At 54.2% G+C, this 15,278-nt stretch overlaps 1 protein-coding gene across 6 annotated transcripts; it reads right to left on the reverse strand.

Annotated features, from left to right (window-relative positions):
- Positions 1 to 276: 276 nt before the first annotated feature.
- LSR (lipolysis stimulated lipoprotein receptor) lies at positions 277 to 14,162 on the reverse strand. Of its 6 annotated transcripts, none has more exons than XM_054711239.1 (10): positions 13,681 to 14,161; positions 12,733 to 13,077; positions 7,348 to 7,467; positions 5,270 to 5,326; positions 4,611 to 4,757; positions 1,824 to 1,985; positions 1,618 to 1,677; positions 1,394 to 1,525; positions 497 to 1,110; positions 277 to 408 (listed from the first exon to the last, which is right to left on the reverse strand). In XM_054711239.1, exons 1-10 carry the CDS (start codon positions 13,769 to 13,771, stop codon positions 373 to 375), a joined length of 1,764 nt encoding a protein of 587 aa, XP_054567214.1. In that variant the 5' UTR covers positions 13,772 to 14,161; the 3' UTR covers positions 277 to 372. The 6 variants fall into 6 exon arrangements, with proteins under 6 accessions (XP_054567214.1, XP_054567215.1, XP_054567217.1 ...); XM_054711240.1 differs by having other exon boundaries at positions 1,618 to 1,674; positions 13,681 to 14,160; XM_054711242.1 differs by lacking the exon at positions 1,394 to 1,525 and having other exon boundaries at positions 13,681 to 14,162.
- Positions 14,163 to 15,278: the final 1,116 nt, after the last annotated feature.

A 15,278-nucleotide genomic window follows, 5' to 3' on the forward strand; every position in this document is an offset into this window, starting at 1 on the left:
GCGCGCTCCCGTTTTGGCTAAAGTGCGCGGAGGCGGAGGCCCGGGGCGCATGCGCACGTCTGGACGGGGCTGGGGCGCGCACGCAGGACCGGGCGGAGCCAGCGGGGTACGTACTCCCGGCCTCGGCCTCGGGGAGCGGGAGGCGGCAGAGCGGCTTCTGCCCCTGGCGCCGGGCACAGGTACCAGGAGAGAAGGGGCTTGGGACCCTGTGCCGACACACAGGGCAGCTCTCCCAGGGCCCCACCTCACGCAACAAAACAAGCGCTTCCCTCCACGTTAGGCCTTGTGATCATATATTTTATTAGACTTAGAAGAATATCAACAGTTCCTCAAATTTAAAAAAAAGTACAAAACTACATACAAAACGTGAGATCAGACGACTAAACTTTCCCGACTCAGGGCCAAGGTCTGCAAAGGAGAAAAAGAAAAGGGTGTGAGCACATGACTGGAGAGGGTCCGGGGAGGGTCTGCAGGCCAGGGCAGGTTGTTCACTCACCTTCTTGAGCCTCCGCTCCCGTGAGGCCTGGGAGTCGGTCTCGGAGTAAGGGGGAGGCGCTGGAGGGTAGTAGGCGTCCTCTTCCTCCCGGTAAGGCCTCCTCTCCACTGGCCCCTTCCTCCTCAAGGCCTCTTCCAGAAGCCGACCATCATATTCGGGGTCCCTGGACCTCTCGTTCCGAGCATCCCGAGAGCGGTGAGAGCGGTTCCTAGGGTCAGCACCAGGGCGGTCTCTAGACCGGAAGTCATCGAAGTGGGGTTCCTGGGAGTGTGGAAAGCCCCTTGGGTCCTCTTGGTCGTAGAGGTCATCACGGCTGCGGCTTCGGGGGTGTGCATAAGCTCGGCCTCTCTTCCCACTACTTGGGGGAGACCTCCTCCCTGATTCAGCAGAGCCTGGCCGCGTGAGGTCATCCAGAGCATCCACAGAGCGAGCCCGGGGACGCCCGGCCCCCCAGCCACTCTTGGGCCGTTCTGCGAGGGGCTCTTGCTCCCATCTCCTTGGACTCCGAGGGGAGTGGCGACCCCATTCCTCATCCATTACTGGGGGGAGGGCAGGGCCGCGGGAAGGCCGCAATCTCCAGTCGTCTTCATGAAGGGAGGTGACTTCACTCATGGCTGTAGGGAAGGGACATGTCACTGACTGCTGGGAGGTCAGGACTTGATGCCAGGAGCTCTAGAGTCCAGCAGTGTTACCACTGGCTCATGCTCTCTACAGGGCCCTAGACTTCTCTCATCTGTTAAGGGATGATATGCAGTGTCCCATACAATTCTCACTGGCCATGGTAGGGAAGGAGGTACTATGTCCAGGATTTGCAAGCAAGCATCCTTGGGACGGGTAATCAGGGAGACATGTCCCACCCCCCACCTCTGCAACCCCTCAAACTCCAAGGTTCCTCACCCCTCTCTACACGGCTGCTGGGGGGCCCAGGTCGAGAAGGGTCAAAGTTGGCCAGTTCTTTCTCCATGTAGTACAGGACTCGCATAGAGTCATCCTGCTGGCTGGCCTGAATTCTGTAGCCACTGCGGACTTCTGGAGACAGGAGATGGAGGTGATCAGTTTGGGTGCTGACCCAGTCCCCCTCCCTTACAGGCATGTTCAGCTTAGTAGCACTTGGTTCTTACCAGAGGTCACACTGCTGTCTGCATCACGAAGCAGGGGTACCTGGGAGCTACAGCCACCTACTGGGGGAGACTGACTGTCAGTGGCTGCTCCCCTGGAGCAAAGTCCTGCATTCCCAGCCCCCTTCCCCTGCCCCTAGTCCCACACTCAGTGCCCAAATGCCCAGCCAATCCCTGCCCTAGTTGCCCCTGGCTCCCCCAGACCTCACCTGAGCTATTCTTGTCGAAGTCTCCAGCATATCCATTGTAGACAGTGCCCATAGGAATCATGGCTGCCGGGGGTGGGGTCTTGGCAGGAGAAAGGTAAGCATAGGTGCTAGGGGCGTAGATGCTCGGGACACCTGAGGTGGCTGCTTTGCCAGCAGCATACACTGGTAAGACACACAAAGCATGAGATGGTGGCCAGGAGCCATACTGCCCTTCCCTATGATAACAGGACCAGAGGGACAGGTGCCTCGACCTTCTCCCCATCCCCAGTTGTGGAGCCTCCCTGGGGGCTTGGTTTCTGTAGGTCCATCATCATTGAGTCCACTCCTCCTGTGTGATTCCTCACGGAGCTTCGAGGACAGGGGTGCACACCGCAGCCTGCAGCCCCAGTCTGGCAGGACATGTTTACGTTAGCAGGGATGGTTTATCAACATTTGTCGAGGTTTTACATAAAATCCCAACTCTCTAGCCACCTTCCCAGAAGATGGGGCCACCTGGGGCCTGCATTCTCAGAGCAAGGGGAGAAGATGCCCCTTTAGATAAACCCATGAGCTGGATCCACAGGCCAAAACATTCCAGTTGGCAGCTGAGTCCCAGCTTTAGAAAACAAATCATCTAGGGGTAGGGGAATCCCGTGCCTGCTCCCCTCTCAGGCCTGCTGGATCCTCCCCATGGAATCTTCCAGACCTCGATGTCATGGGGATTATCTCCAGTGTTTTCAACTTCTGGGCTGTACCCACTTACTCCGCCTTCACTCCTCCTGGTTCTAGGCTTGACAGCTCAAGGGCAAATCCTCCCGCTGCCTTCCTCCCCAGGCCAGAGGCTGGGTTCTGGTGGCTGCTCTTGCAGCACAGTCACTGTGCCTAGGCAAGTTGTCTCTTCCCTGGGCCTCTTAACAAGAAAATGGGGCGGGGCGGGGGGGTGGGGAGGGGTAGGGAGTAGGGCGTGGAGATAGGCTCAGAAAGGTCCCTTCACTCTTGATTCAGTTGGGAAGCAAAAGGCTCAGTGGTCTCCCCAGTAGCTCAGGTGATTGGCTGCTTTATAATTTGCTGTGGGGTTTGCTGCTTTCAGATGGCCCAGGAGGCTGTGGCTGTCACTATGGCTGTGGAGTAATGCAGCTTCTGGTAGGGAATTAATGGGGCCTCCATTTGGGATAAGAGGGATTCAGAATGGAGAGAATTTGCAGTCCTGGCCCCAGCCCTAACCTAATTTGTGATATAACTGCAAATTTGGTTATAGCCCTTGGGAGTCCTTTTCCAGCTGTGAAATGGACTAACATCCACCAGGTAAGCCAGAAGCTCTCAACTAAAAATGACAAGAAAGGTGATAGCATAAGTCCCCAAAGAGCAGCCAATTTTTTTCCAGGGAGTGATATTTTGAGGAACCAGTTTGCCCACCACTGAGCCCAGTGACCATAGAATTAGTCGGCATGGAGTGAGTCACAGCCCTGTGTGCTAGGGACGCTCACAGTCTTCCCTTAATGCTCACGACACCCCCTGAGGCAGGAGAAACTGCTCTGAGGTGTGAGTGGCAGGCCTCTGATTTGCTCTCTGGCCCTCGGTCACCGCCGAAGCCGACAGCAGCGATGTCCAATGGCTCGTGGGCATGGAACACTTTATGTAGGCCGAATCCTGCACGAAATGCGGCACACACGTTTCCCACATTCACCCTGTACAGAGGGCTCTGCCACAGTCCCATTTTACAGAAGAGGAGACGAAATGAGGGGAATTTACTGGGCTTCCAAGCAGGTAAGGAGGCAAGCCAGGCCTCAAACCTCCACCTTAAAAAACCGCTCGTGATTCAACTTTTAACGCAGCTTGGACTGTGTGATACTGGAATCATGTGTATAAGCTTTAAATTAAGTACACAAACATACATCGGTCTGGAGTACACGCGCCATTCTCTCCATCACCTGTTCACTACTGGCCTAGAAATGGGCAGGTGCGTGAGGAGCAGGTCCGTCCCTCTTTTGGTCTCACGTTCTAGGTGCTCCTCATGTGTAAAGTTATTTTTTTCTAGCTGTCAAGGTCATCTGTTCATCAACCAAAGATACAGTGAACTTTGCAATGATAAAGGAGAAGGTGGGAGTGTTGAACTTACTAGGGACTAGTAGAGAAGTATGCTTTCATGGCCTATTTTCAGTGCAAGAGACTAGATACACATAGGTATGACTGAAAGTGGCCCACAGAAATGTCCATGTCAAAGTTGGTGAAAACTGCAAAACAACTGAGTGCAGAGGTGCTGGTTTACCCGGGCAGTCCCTGCAGGGGCAATGGGGCAGCGGGAGGAGGGACTCCCTTCCTTCCTTCCTTCCTTCCCCTCCTGTTTTGTTTGCTTCCTTCCCCACTTCCATTCCCAGCTCTCCAGGTGCCTGCCACTCTTGTGCTAGACATGTCTTTAAAAATAGTGCCCTATAAAATCCAAATGGTTGTGTGGATGAGGTTTTTTAATTTGCCTTAATTGTGTGATGCTATAAACCTCGTTTGGTTTCTTACCTTTTTCACTTAAGAGTTTGTTTCTAAAGGGAGATTTACTCTCTAGTGACTGTTTCGTACTATTTGAGTTTTTCTTACCATGCATGTAGATTATACTTTCAAAAAGAAAAACTCAAAGGAAGAATCAAAATACATGGAAAGTTGAAATACATAAATAAAAATCTATACCTGCTGGTCCTCCTTGACCCGCTTTCTCCCCCATTGCTCACCTCATAGCCTCCAGACCAGTCGCACCTCCTCCCCTTGGACCCAGGCAAGTTGCTGAAGGGGGGCGGTCACTCCAGGGGCACTCACAGGCCTCTGGGCAGCAGCACTTGTCTGGGCAGCAGGGGCACCTGACGTAACAGCAGCAGGTGTGCGGGCAGCACTGACACCAGCAGATGCCCAGGAGGAGGAAGACAAGGAAGACAGCGAGGCAGACAACAACCACGAACAGCCAGTCTGCAGAGAGAGGGGAGCAGGCCCTGAGCCAGGAGGCCTGGGTGGGAGCGGGGACACAGCAGGGCAGTGCAGAGACGGGCGGGCGAAGCTATCTGCAAAGCTTGTCAGGGAAGCTGTAGCCCTTGCTGGAGTCTCCATGCCAGAAGCTGCCCAACTCGTCTGCAGCTCGGGCCAATCCCAAAGGAACTCGCGCTGGACTCGGCAGGGCAAGGCAGAAGAGGAGAGGTGACAGCAAGCCCGGCTGTAGCCTCAGGGACAGAGAGCCCGCTGCCCAGATCCCAAACCCCAGAAGAACACTATAGGCACCAGTCACGGGAGCCTCCTGCCTACACCCCAGGCCCCCCCTCACTCTGCCCACCCCATCCCTGCCCACCCCAAAGCCCAGAGCCAGGTCACTAGATGCCATGAGTTGGAGTCAGGCAAGGTTAGGGGGGGTCCACAGCGAGCGGCATTTAGGGTGGGGAGAATACTTAGAAGCAGTAAGTGGTGTGTAAGGGCCTCCACCCCCATACCTTCCATGGGCCCCGCCTGAAAACCAGGTAAGAGCTCAGCCACCCCCGAGGTCCTGCCTGGAGGGACAAAAGAGAGACATATTATGCTGGCAAGAGCCAGCCCAGGCTGCCCCTCCCCAGACGCCCAGCTCCAGGCTTACCAGGTGAAGGTGTGCCTGGAAGCATCGGATAGGTTGGTGGCCTAGGAGGGTCATAGCACTTGGCTCCTGCCCTCACCCGACCCCCCACCCACATGGGTGCTGTTTTCCAGAAGGCTTCCATCACATAATTTACCCTCTCTTGTGCCTCAGGGGATTCTGTTGCCCAAAAGGGTCCCCGTACATTTCCCATGGGCTCTGAGGGTGTGAACTGAATTTGAGCACTTCGTCTTTTCCACATACATGGGTCCTACCGCCCCAAAGGGTTGCATCCCATGTGATAAGGACAGTCCTGGTCCATGCAGCATAATAGGGCCCTTGAAAATATTTTTATTTTTAAATCGGAAGAAAATATATAATAATATCAAATATATAACAACAAATGGTTTTTATAGCAAGGTAATCATATATAAATGTATATATATGTATATATGTGTGTGTATCTATATATATATATATTATATCTTTTTTTTAATGCAGAGGAAAAGGCCCATGAAGGCAAAAGTGCCTACAGCCCTAAAAGTTAGTGTGGCCTTGGTTCTTTAGTCCATGAGGGTCCCATCTCGGCCCATGCATTCTGTCCCATCTGCAAGTCTTATGGCCCAGCTAGTGCCTTGCCTCAGGCGCCATCAGTGATGTGTGCCCACAAGCATATCGCAGGGGCATCTATACACCCAGCTCTCCGCCAACCAACCTCTATCCAGAGCTCATACACTCCGTGCCACGTGCCCCATTGAGGGGCTTTCCACCATCCAAACCAGCAGTTCTCAAAGTGTGGTCCTGTCCCCAAAGCCAAACTAATTTTCATAACACGAAGCCATTATTTGCCTTTTTCGCTCTCATTGTGTCATGGGTGTACAGTGGAGCTGTCCGGAGGCTGTGTAACATGTGATGACACATCATCACTTTGATGGTAATGGACTATGTCCTTGTGTATCTTGCTTTAAAAATTTTCCAGTTTCAATCTCTACGATGTTAACCAACTATACATATAACCCACAGAAACATACACAAAAACTCTTTTGAGATCCTCAGTAATTTTTCAGGGAGTAAGTAGGTCCTGAGACTGCATTTTGAGAACTGCTAATGCAGACTGTACATTTTACCAAGCACAAGCAGGGGTTCTCTAGGTCACTGGTGCATGCATTCTGTCACCCACATGTGAACTGTCACATGGTCTGAGCACCCTGCAGCATGCTCCCTCATCATGTGTGCTCATTCACACATGTGTTTCCTTGTATCATGCATATGATGGCAGTGTGTAGCCCAGCAGCATTTCACATATAGCACGTCACACGAGACTATATGTGTTGGCTGAGAATAGAGCATCTGGCTAATGGCAACCTCCCTTCCACACAAGGTAGAGGGGCCTCATGGCCAAACAGGGGCTACTGGTGGCTACCCCACCCTGTACCTGGGCATCTGGAGGGGCCTGGCCTGAGGGAAGCACTCACTGTATAAGCCACAAAATGCCATCCCAGCAGGCAGAGGGCAAGGTTCCTGTGCTTTGGCAAGGGCCTCTGGGGTCAGAGTGGCCCTGGAGATGTGACAGAAGGTGGGTCCAGCTCGCTCTCAATTACACACACCATCAACCCTCCTCACTAACTGCCAACCAACTCTGACCATTTCTGTATTTTTAAAAAATGGGCCAAGAAGAGATCTGGTCCCCCATTCTTTCCGCTCTTAGTTTGGCTGTGGCTCACCTGAAATGTTGTGGGGGGAGGGAGTCTGCCTAGGGTGCAAGGCACAGGTAAGCCCAAGTGACTGATGGTGCCATGTGGGGAGAGCAAAGCAGGCGACAGAGCCCAGAGAGTGAGCTGGAGGACAGGGAGACATGCAGAAGTGGGAGAAGAGGCCCCTCTCCCCTCCCCTCCCCTCCCTCCCCTCCCCTCCCCTCCCCTCCCCAACCCTCCCTAGACCCTCAGGGCCCAGCCCACTCACCCAGGACGATGAGCTCTGCGTAGGCCTCGTTGTTCCCCTGGAGGTCCTGGGCTGAGACCACAGAGCAGTAATACACACCACTGTCCCCCCACGCCGTCTGGTCAAAGGTCAGGTCAGCATCTGTACCGAGAGGAGAGTGTGAAGCCACTGTGGGGGAGGCCAGGGCCTCCCACCACGGAGACATCAGGGAATGGGGCTGCAGGTGCGCAGACAGTTCAGACCAGGCAGTGCTTCCTCCTAGGCTCTGCACTAAACACCTGACATGGGGTGTTCCAAGAAACCTGTGAGGTGGGCAGTGTTACCTTTCCCGCTTCATAGGTGAGATGACCTGACCCGCCCAAAGTTGTCCAGCTCATCAGTGGCCTCGACTCCAGAGCCAGCAATTCAGACTTAACAGCTATTTTCTCTACCTCTCACAGCAAAAGTTACTGCCCCCAACATGAACTACCAGGGAGCCTGGTGAAGGCCCAGGGTAAGGAAGCAGAGGTAAGTAGCTCAGATTCTAGGAATCAGAATACGTGTAGGCATGAGAAGAAATGGGGTGTGTGTGTGTGTGTGTGAGGGAGAAAGACCTGGACCGTCCCAGTTCCCTAGTCCATCCACCCGTCAGCCCCCACAATCCAGGTCAGGCCCAGGGCTTGGGGACGCTCAGGTATGAAGCTGCTCAGGGCAAGGAGCCTGTTAATTACACCAATAATTAAAGTCCGTCAGCATTTCCAGGTTCCTCTCCATGCCTCAGGCCCTAATTAGTTAAATCCCTTCAGGTATGCACCAGTGTGGGGCAGGGTGGGACCCAGCTGGCAACAGGAACACGCCACAGCCACCAGCCAGTTTCTTCCCAAAAGCTCTGGCGCTCGGGCCTCCGAGGACTTGCCTGCCACACCGCCCCATGTACCCGCTGCCCTTCTCCACGACAGCCGAGGGCAGTAACTGTGTGCCCGTCTGCAGCACCTGGCACTCACCAGGGCATCAGCCACTTCCAAAGAAATGAAATAGAACCGGAGCCTTCCTCCTTTGGAAAGAAGAGCTCACATCCATAGACCCTCCTTTCAGTGATGTCTACCTCCACCACTCCAAAAGCCTTACCCTGGCCCACAGGCCCTTGGTATGATCTGGCTCCTGGACACACCGGCCTCACCCCCACCAATCTCCTTCACTCACTACTCTGGCCTCCTCACTGGGCCCGGCATGCTGGCCCACACCTGCCTCTGCTTGCACCCGTGCTAGTACTTCTGCCTGGCACTGTGTTCTCGGACCCTGGCAGGGCTGGTTCCATTCTACTGGCACAGCTCCCCCACCCCACTGCTACACTGTATCAGCTAGCTTAGAGGCCGGGCACTCCGGACCCTACCCAGGAGAATGTGAGCTCCCCACAAGCAGAACCTGCTCTCAGTCACTGCTGAGTCCCGGGCGCCTGACACAGGGGGACGGGGAAATGAACCCCTTCCCTCCTAGCGCTGACCTCCCTTAGCTTTTGTAGTCTGTTCCAGCAGTCTAGGCGCCTGGTTTTATTCACATATGCCCTCAATACATTCAGCATTTCACATAATTACTGAAAGCATCCTATGTTCCAGGCAGTATCTGAGGCACGTGGTATCCTCGACAGCAACAGTTCTCAAAGTGTGATCCGTGGGTCCTGTGGTTCCCCAAGACCTTTTCAGAGGATCCCAGAGGTCAAAGTTACTTGCATAATAATACTACGATGTTATCTGCCTTTTTCACTTAATCTCTGAACGTACTGTGGAGGATTCCAGAGGCTATATGACACATGCTATCACAGTTTCTACTCAGCCAGACTTCAAGGAGATGAGCAAAATTATAAAGCAACGATGCAACTTTCATTCAAGTATGTTATCCATATTAATTTATGAAGAGTTTATCAGCTTAATATTTTTTTAAACTTCTGTTTGCTAGCTATAAAAACAAAATTCTTTGAGGATCTCAGTAATGAATAGTGTAGAGGCCCTAGCCCTAGCCGGTTTGGCTCAGTGGATAGGGTGTCAGCCCTCAGACTGAAGGGTCCCAGGTTCAATTCCGGTCAAGGGCACATACCTGGGTTGCAGGTTCAATCCCCGCCCCCCCCCCCAACCCCCAATCAGGGCGCAAGCAAGAGGCAACCAATGTGTCTCTCTCACATCGATGTTTCTCTCTCTCCCCGCCCCCTTCCACTCTCTCTAAAAATCAAAGGAAAAATATCCTCAGATGAGGATTAACAACAACAACAAAGTACAGAGGCCCTAAAACTAACAGTTTGAGAACCACTGCTATGGACCACAGATATAAACCCCTGCCCTTAGAGCAGACCTTCACTGGGAGAGACAGTAAAAAAAGTTAATACATGGCATGTCAGATGGTGGTAAGCAATACAGAGAAAGACAATCAGGCAAGACAGAGAGTGCCAGTGTGGAGGAGGGGGCTGTGCAAGTTTAAGCAGGGTGACCTTCGGAGCAGACATGAAGGAGTGGGGGACACGGCACCCCTCCATGGTCATGTATCTAGCCACCAATTACCGAGTTTCTGCTATGTGCTGGGTTCCTTGGCACATATTCTTTCACTGGATCCTCATAAAACTCTTAACTACATTCTCCCAAACTTTCTGGACTCTCCAGAACACCATCATTTCCCCAGCCTATCTTTTAAACCAGACACCTCTCCAAACCTGAGCTCCAGGACAGGTCCCTGCCCAACACCGCAGAGGGCGACAGGAACCCCAGGCCGCGGTAAAAGCTAATGGCCAGGAGATGAAATCTGGGCTCCTGTGGCCCAGACCCGGGCCTGGATGTGTTTTGTTTGGCTCGCATGATGTTTCTAAAAACCCACAAAAAAATATGGATTTACAGCTTCTTTTGATCAATTCTAAGGCCGGGGCCCACCTCCTTCCTGCCAGGCGCGCCCTGTTCCCGGCCTGTAGTGTCTGGTCCTGGACACCCGGGGCTGGGCATTACTCCCAAGTGTTTTAGGTACAGGGAGAAGGTGCTGGTACCCAGTGGGGAACAGAAGCTGAGCCCCCTCCACACCTCTGAGCCTCCGGTTCCGCATCAGCACACAGCAGACAGGGCCCTTACAATCTCGGGGGCCCCGTGGGCTCTCTGGTCATGTTACTGAGTGGGGAGGGTGACACACGGACCCCACCTCACCCACAGGAGCGAAGAATGGGAGGCAGTGGGGCCCCACTGAGCTGGGACTCTGAGGTGAACTAACATTGCAGTTTGCCCAGAACCACTTTCACTTAAAACCTGATGCTGGTGACCCCTTGGGACACCACAGGAAAGTCCACTTTTCTCTCATTTCAAGGCTGAAATGGAGGAAGCTCCTATGGCTACTGGGTTTCCTGAGAGGATGTAGATACAATGGATGCTCACAGCCTACATCAAACATGGGCCGGATCAAGGCCGCTTGAGAGACCTGGGCCTGTGAGGCCTCCAGAGCATGAAGAATCTGCCCCAGCTGGAGCCTGAGGGCCACTCTGGAGTTTTGGACGCAGCAGAGGCATGATTCCAGCCAGCCTTCAAGGGCACTCTCAGTCCCTGGGCTGTCCCAGCTGGTCCTGGCGGGAGGGGGAAAGGAACGGGACAGGTTAACCCCCAAGAAGCCCTTTGACCTCAAGAACAGCAGGATGCTTTGGGCTGAACTGCCCATGGAAATTCAGGGCAAGTAGGTCTGGTCTCTCCTAGAAACAGGACTGACAGGCTCAGTCCCTGGAACCTTGCCTTTCGTCCATGGTCTACGGAGCGCGGGAAGGCGTGTGCACCGGCCCTGGTCTCCTGGGGTCTGCAAAGGAACACTCCCTTCACTCCTCTGCCCCCATGCCCAAGACTAAAACTTTAATCTTGTTTTAAGACAGTAAAAGGATAAATCCATTAAATGGGTAAGCCTTCACCCCTCACCCACGGCTTCCCATCACCTTCCTCTCTGCCTTCTAGATTCTTTTTTTTTTTTTTTTAATGTTTTTATTGATTTCAGAGAGGAAGGAAGAGGGAGAGATAGAAACATCAATGAGAGAGAATCATTGGTCAGCTGCCTCTTGCACACCCCCCACTGGGGATTAAGCCCACACAACCTGGGCATGTGCCCTTGACCGGAATCAAACCTGGGACCTTTTAGTTCGCAGGCCGATGCTCTACCCACTGAGCCAAACCTGCTAGGGCTGCTTTCTAGATTCTTTAGGACCCAGTCCCAGTCCCTCCTCAAATCACATCTGTTGAGTTCTTAAGGTGTGCACTCCAGATAGCACAACACCCAGGTCTGTTTTATTGTAGCACTTAGTACTCTCTAATATTCTCTTACCCTTCATCTGATGTTTACTATCTACCTCACCCCACTAGCCCGTCACCTCCGTGAGGCAGGGATGTCAGATGTCCTGATCACCTCCCCACCCCCAGTGCCCAGCACTCAGTAAATGCTCGATAAATACCATCTGAACAGATAAATGAAAGAACTCCCCACCAGCCCTTCCTGAGTCCCAACAGGCACTTCCCATCATTAGGCAGAACTAAGCTTATGGAAAAGGGATCCCAGGGCTGCGTGGGTTAAAATCCCGGCTCCGGCTCTGTGTGCTCAGGTGAGCTACTTAACCTCTCTGTGCCTCAGTTTCCGAGTGGAAAAGGTGGACGTAAGGACTCCGTGGGAGAATGTGTAATGCCCTGGCAAGTCATAGACCTTCTCCATTAAAATCTCTCACCCCACCCTGGCCAAGCAAAGGAGTTACCAGCTGAGAGACTAGACCCAAAGAGGCTGACTTAGAATCGCAGCTCTGTTACCAGCTGTGTGCCCCTGTACAAGTCACTTTGCCTCTCTGGGCCCCTGTAAAATGACAGTAGCAGAATCTACTCACACAATTGTGGGGTCTAAATAAATAAATGAGTTAATCCCCATAAACCTGGAAATACAGCCTGGCACATAGGAGGGCCTTTATAAGTTGTTACTTACAGAAATGTTACTTACTATTACTGGTAATATTAGTATTATCGAACCCTGCCTCTCTCTCCATCACCCACTCTTCGTTATTTCCAAGCACGTGATAGTATGTGTTGTATTTATCTTGTCTCCCTCACTGGATTGCGAGCTCCACAAGGGAAAGAATTTAATCATTTTCTTTACTGCTGTATTTCCAAGGCACCAAACAACACCTGGTGTCTGCTAGGTGCTCATTAAATCTTTGCTGTTAAAATAAAGGAATGGATGGAAGGAAGGAAGGAAGGAAGGAAGGAAGGAAGGAAGGAAGGAAGGAAGGAAGGAAGGAAAGAAGGGTCCTCCCTTTGTCAGTCATTTCAGACACCGATGCTAATGCGCATCCAAGTGGGGACTCCAGGTTGCACACAAGGGCGCCTGCACAAGCCGTCCCCAGCCCCATCCCCTGCTTCTCCCTCGCCCCACCCAACATACTTCCTGTTATGGTGATCCTCCGGCCCTGGTAGTAGTCTCCCAGGGTCACAGCATTGCCCTGCTTAGTGGCCACGACCCTGACAGTGCGCGCACTGTCCTGACACTCCACGTAGGGGTTGTAGCCCGGGTTACCAGCTGCCAGCTGGGCATTGAGCTGGTTGTCCGCACTGGCTGGAGAAAAGGCATCAGCGATGCGGTCCCGGCAGAAGGACTTGTACTTCCAGATCACGATGGGTGCTGTGGGGGTCGTGGTCAGCTGGTAGGTGCAGGGCAGGGTCACGGGCTGGAAGAGGATCACCACGTGGTAGGGGTCTGACACAGTCACTTGGATGGCACTGGCAGGAGCTGAGGGGCAAGAGGAGAGTCAGGAGGGACCACTATGCACAGTTGCTTCCGCAAAAAATAAGCAACAACCTTTGTCACCAACTTGACACTTACAAGTGTATGGTTTTACAGGGAGCCTGGCACATACTGTCCCTTAATCCTCAGGGCTGGCGAGGCAGCTCGGATAACCATACCCATTTTACAGACCCATGGGGCTGAAGTGACAGGTGCAGAGTCAGATGGCCAGACTTCTTGGGACATCCTGTCCACCTCTCATCCCGGAGTGCGTCCTCTGAACCACACGGGCCCCTCTTCCCTCGCCCCATTCTCTTGCAGAAAGGGCTCCTCTCTGCGGCCCATACAGGCAACTGCTCAAGTGCTGGAGGCCCCACCTCAAAACCATTGTTCCAAAGTACCCCAACTTTTGTGGGCTGGAGGGTTAATTTTGGAGTTGTTCGACTGAACTGCTTTGTCATGGAGTAGCTAAAGCCCAGCCATGTCTCCATCAGCCTCCCACCTCACCCTGCCCAAAGCCATTTCAAATACTGAACATGCCAGAAGTGCCTGCAGAAAGATAACCCCCCCCCACGCCCCCACCCAAACAAACATTCGATCCAGCGAAACCTTGCCAGCAGAAGATGGTTTCAAACCAAGTCCTTCTAGAAGTCCATCCGATCGGACCCTTACGCACAGATACTTCGAGCCTGAGGGGCATGGGTGGGGAGTGCCCAATCCCACGCCCACCAGAAGCCTGGGCAACTGTGTCTTCAGCCCGAGCGCCCGCTCCCCACGGCCCTAGGGCTTCGAAATGTCCGCGTGCGCTCCGCTCTCCTTCCCGGCCTTCCCCGCAGATGGGGTGGTCCCTTCGCCCCTGCCCTGACAAAGAGTCCCATTCTCCCGGCCGCTCCAGGGTTTTCGGTCCGGGAGTTTCACTTCCTGCTATCCCCGACAAGGGCGTGGGGCCGCTTCCAGCGCGAATGGGGGAATTCCCCGCACACCGGGACTCAGGGGATCTCGGAGACCCCGGGGATCGGAAGGTCCCGGTCTTTCCGATTCCCCTCCCCCAGCTCTCCTGCCTCCTCGGAGGGGGAGAACTTCATTCATCCCGTTTCTGTAATGCCCTCCCGCCCTTCCGCGGCACCCGGGGGGCCCCGTTCTCCGTACCTGTGCACAAAGTGCCAAGAGAGAGCCACATAAAGACGGCCGCGCCCCAGCCCGGCGTGCCTGGGTCGGAGCCCGAGCACCCAGCTCCGGGCGCGAGCCCTTGGCGCCATCGCGGCCGTCTGGGCACGTCCGGTCCGCGCGTCCCCTGCTGGGTACCCGGAGGGTAGGGGGCGCGGCGCGCACCAAGGCTGGGGCGGGGGGTACGTGCTCCTCCCCTTCCCAGTTCCGTTCTTTGTCCCTATTCCAAGCCCACCCTGCCCGGTTCTAGGGATTTAAGGAGCGGAAACGGCGTGGATGAAGAACACTTCCAGCTTTCTTGGAGAAACTTGCTTGACTCACTGTGTTCCTCCTAGCCACTCCACCCCCTGTGCGCTCTGGGGAATGGATCGGCCCAGGTACACAGAGTGAGAAGAGAGGGTTGGGCCAGGGGGTGGGCGGTGAAAGGGGCTCCTCCACCTCCCCGCCCGGAAGTGGGCTGGCCCAGGTGCGCGCTGGCCCTTAGGGTCGGAACCAAGTGACCGCCCGCCGGGAGCGCGCCTGTAGACCTGGGATCCTGCCCGGCCCCCTTCTGCTCGGGCGGAGGGTGACTCACGAGAACTGAGACTCAGCTGGGGTGACTCACCTGTGGAGGGGGCAGGATCCCTGTGCGCACCTGTTCCTTCTCTCCCCTCTCCCAGGCTGGCGATGGACCCGCCTGGATACACCCTGCAAGGCGGGACGAGTGAGTCCCGGTGGGCGAGTTGCTCTTGCGTCTTTCACTTCGTTTTTTAAAATTTACTGATTGATTTGAGAGAGAGGATAAGAGAGAGGGGGGGGGGGGGGGCGGGGGAATAACATCGGTTTGTTGTTCCAGTTACATGTGCATTCTTTGGTTGATTCTTGTTGGTGCCCTGACTGGGGATCAGAGGGTTTGGGGACGCCGCTCTAACCAACTGACCTGCCTGGCCAGTGCCACGCCTTTTAACATACTGCGTGTGACTTTAAAAAGCAAGTGAGGTTCCTGAAAGGGACGCTCTACCCCTTTTGGGAAGCCCCAGGGAATCAGGCCCAGGAGGAGT

Source organism: Eptesicus fuscus, chromosome 21 (assembly GCF_027574615.1).
Source record: "Eptesicus fuscus isolate TK198812 chromosome 21, DD_ASM_mEF_20220401, whole genome shotgun sequence".
Taxonomy (NCBI): Eukaryota; Metazoa; Chordata; class Mammalia; order Chiroptera; family Vespertilionidae; genus Eptesicus; species Eptesicus fuscus.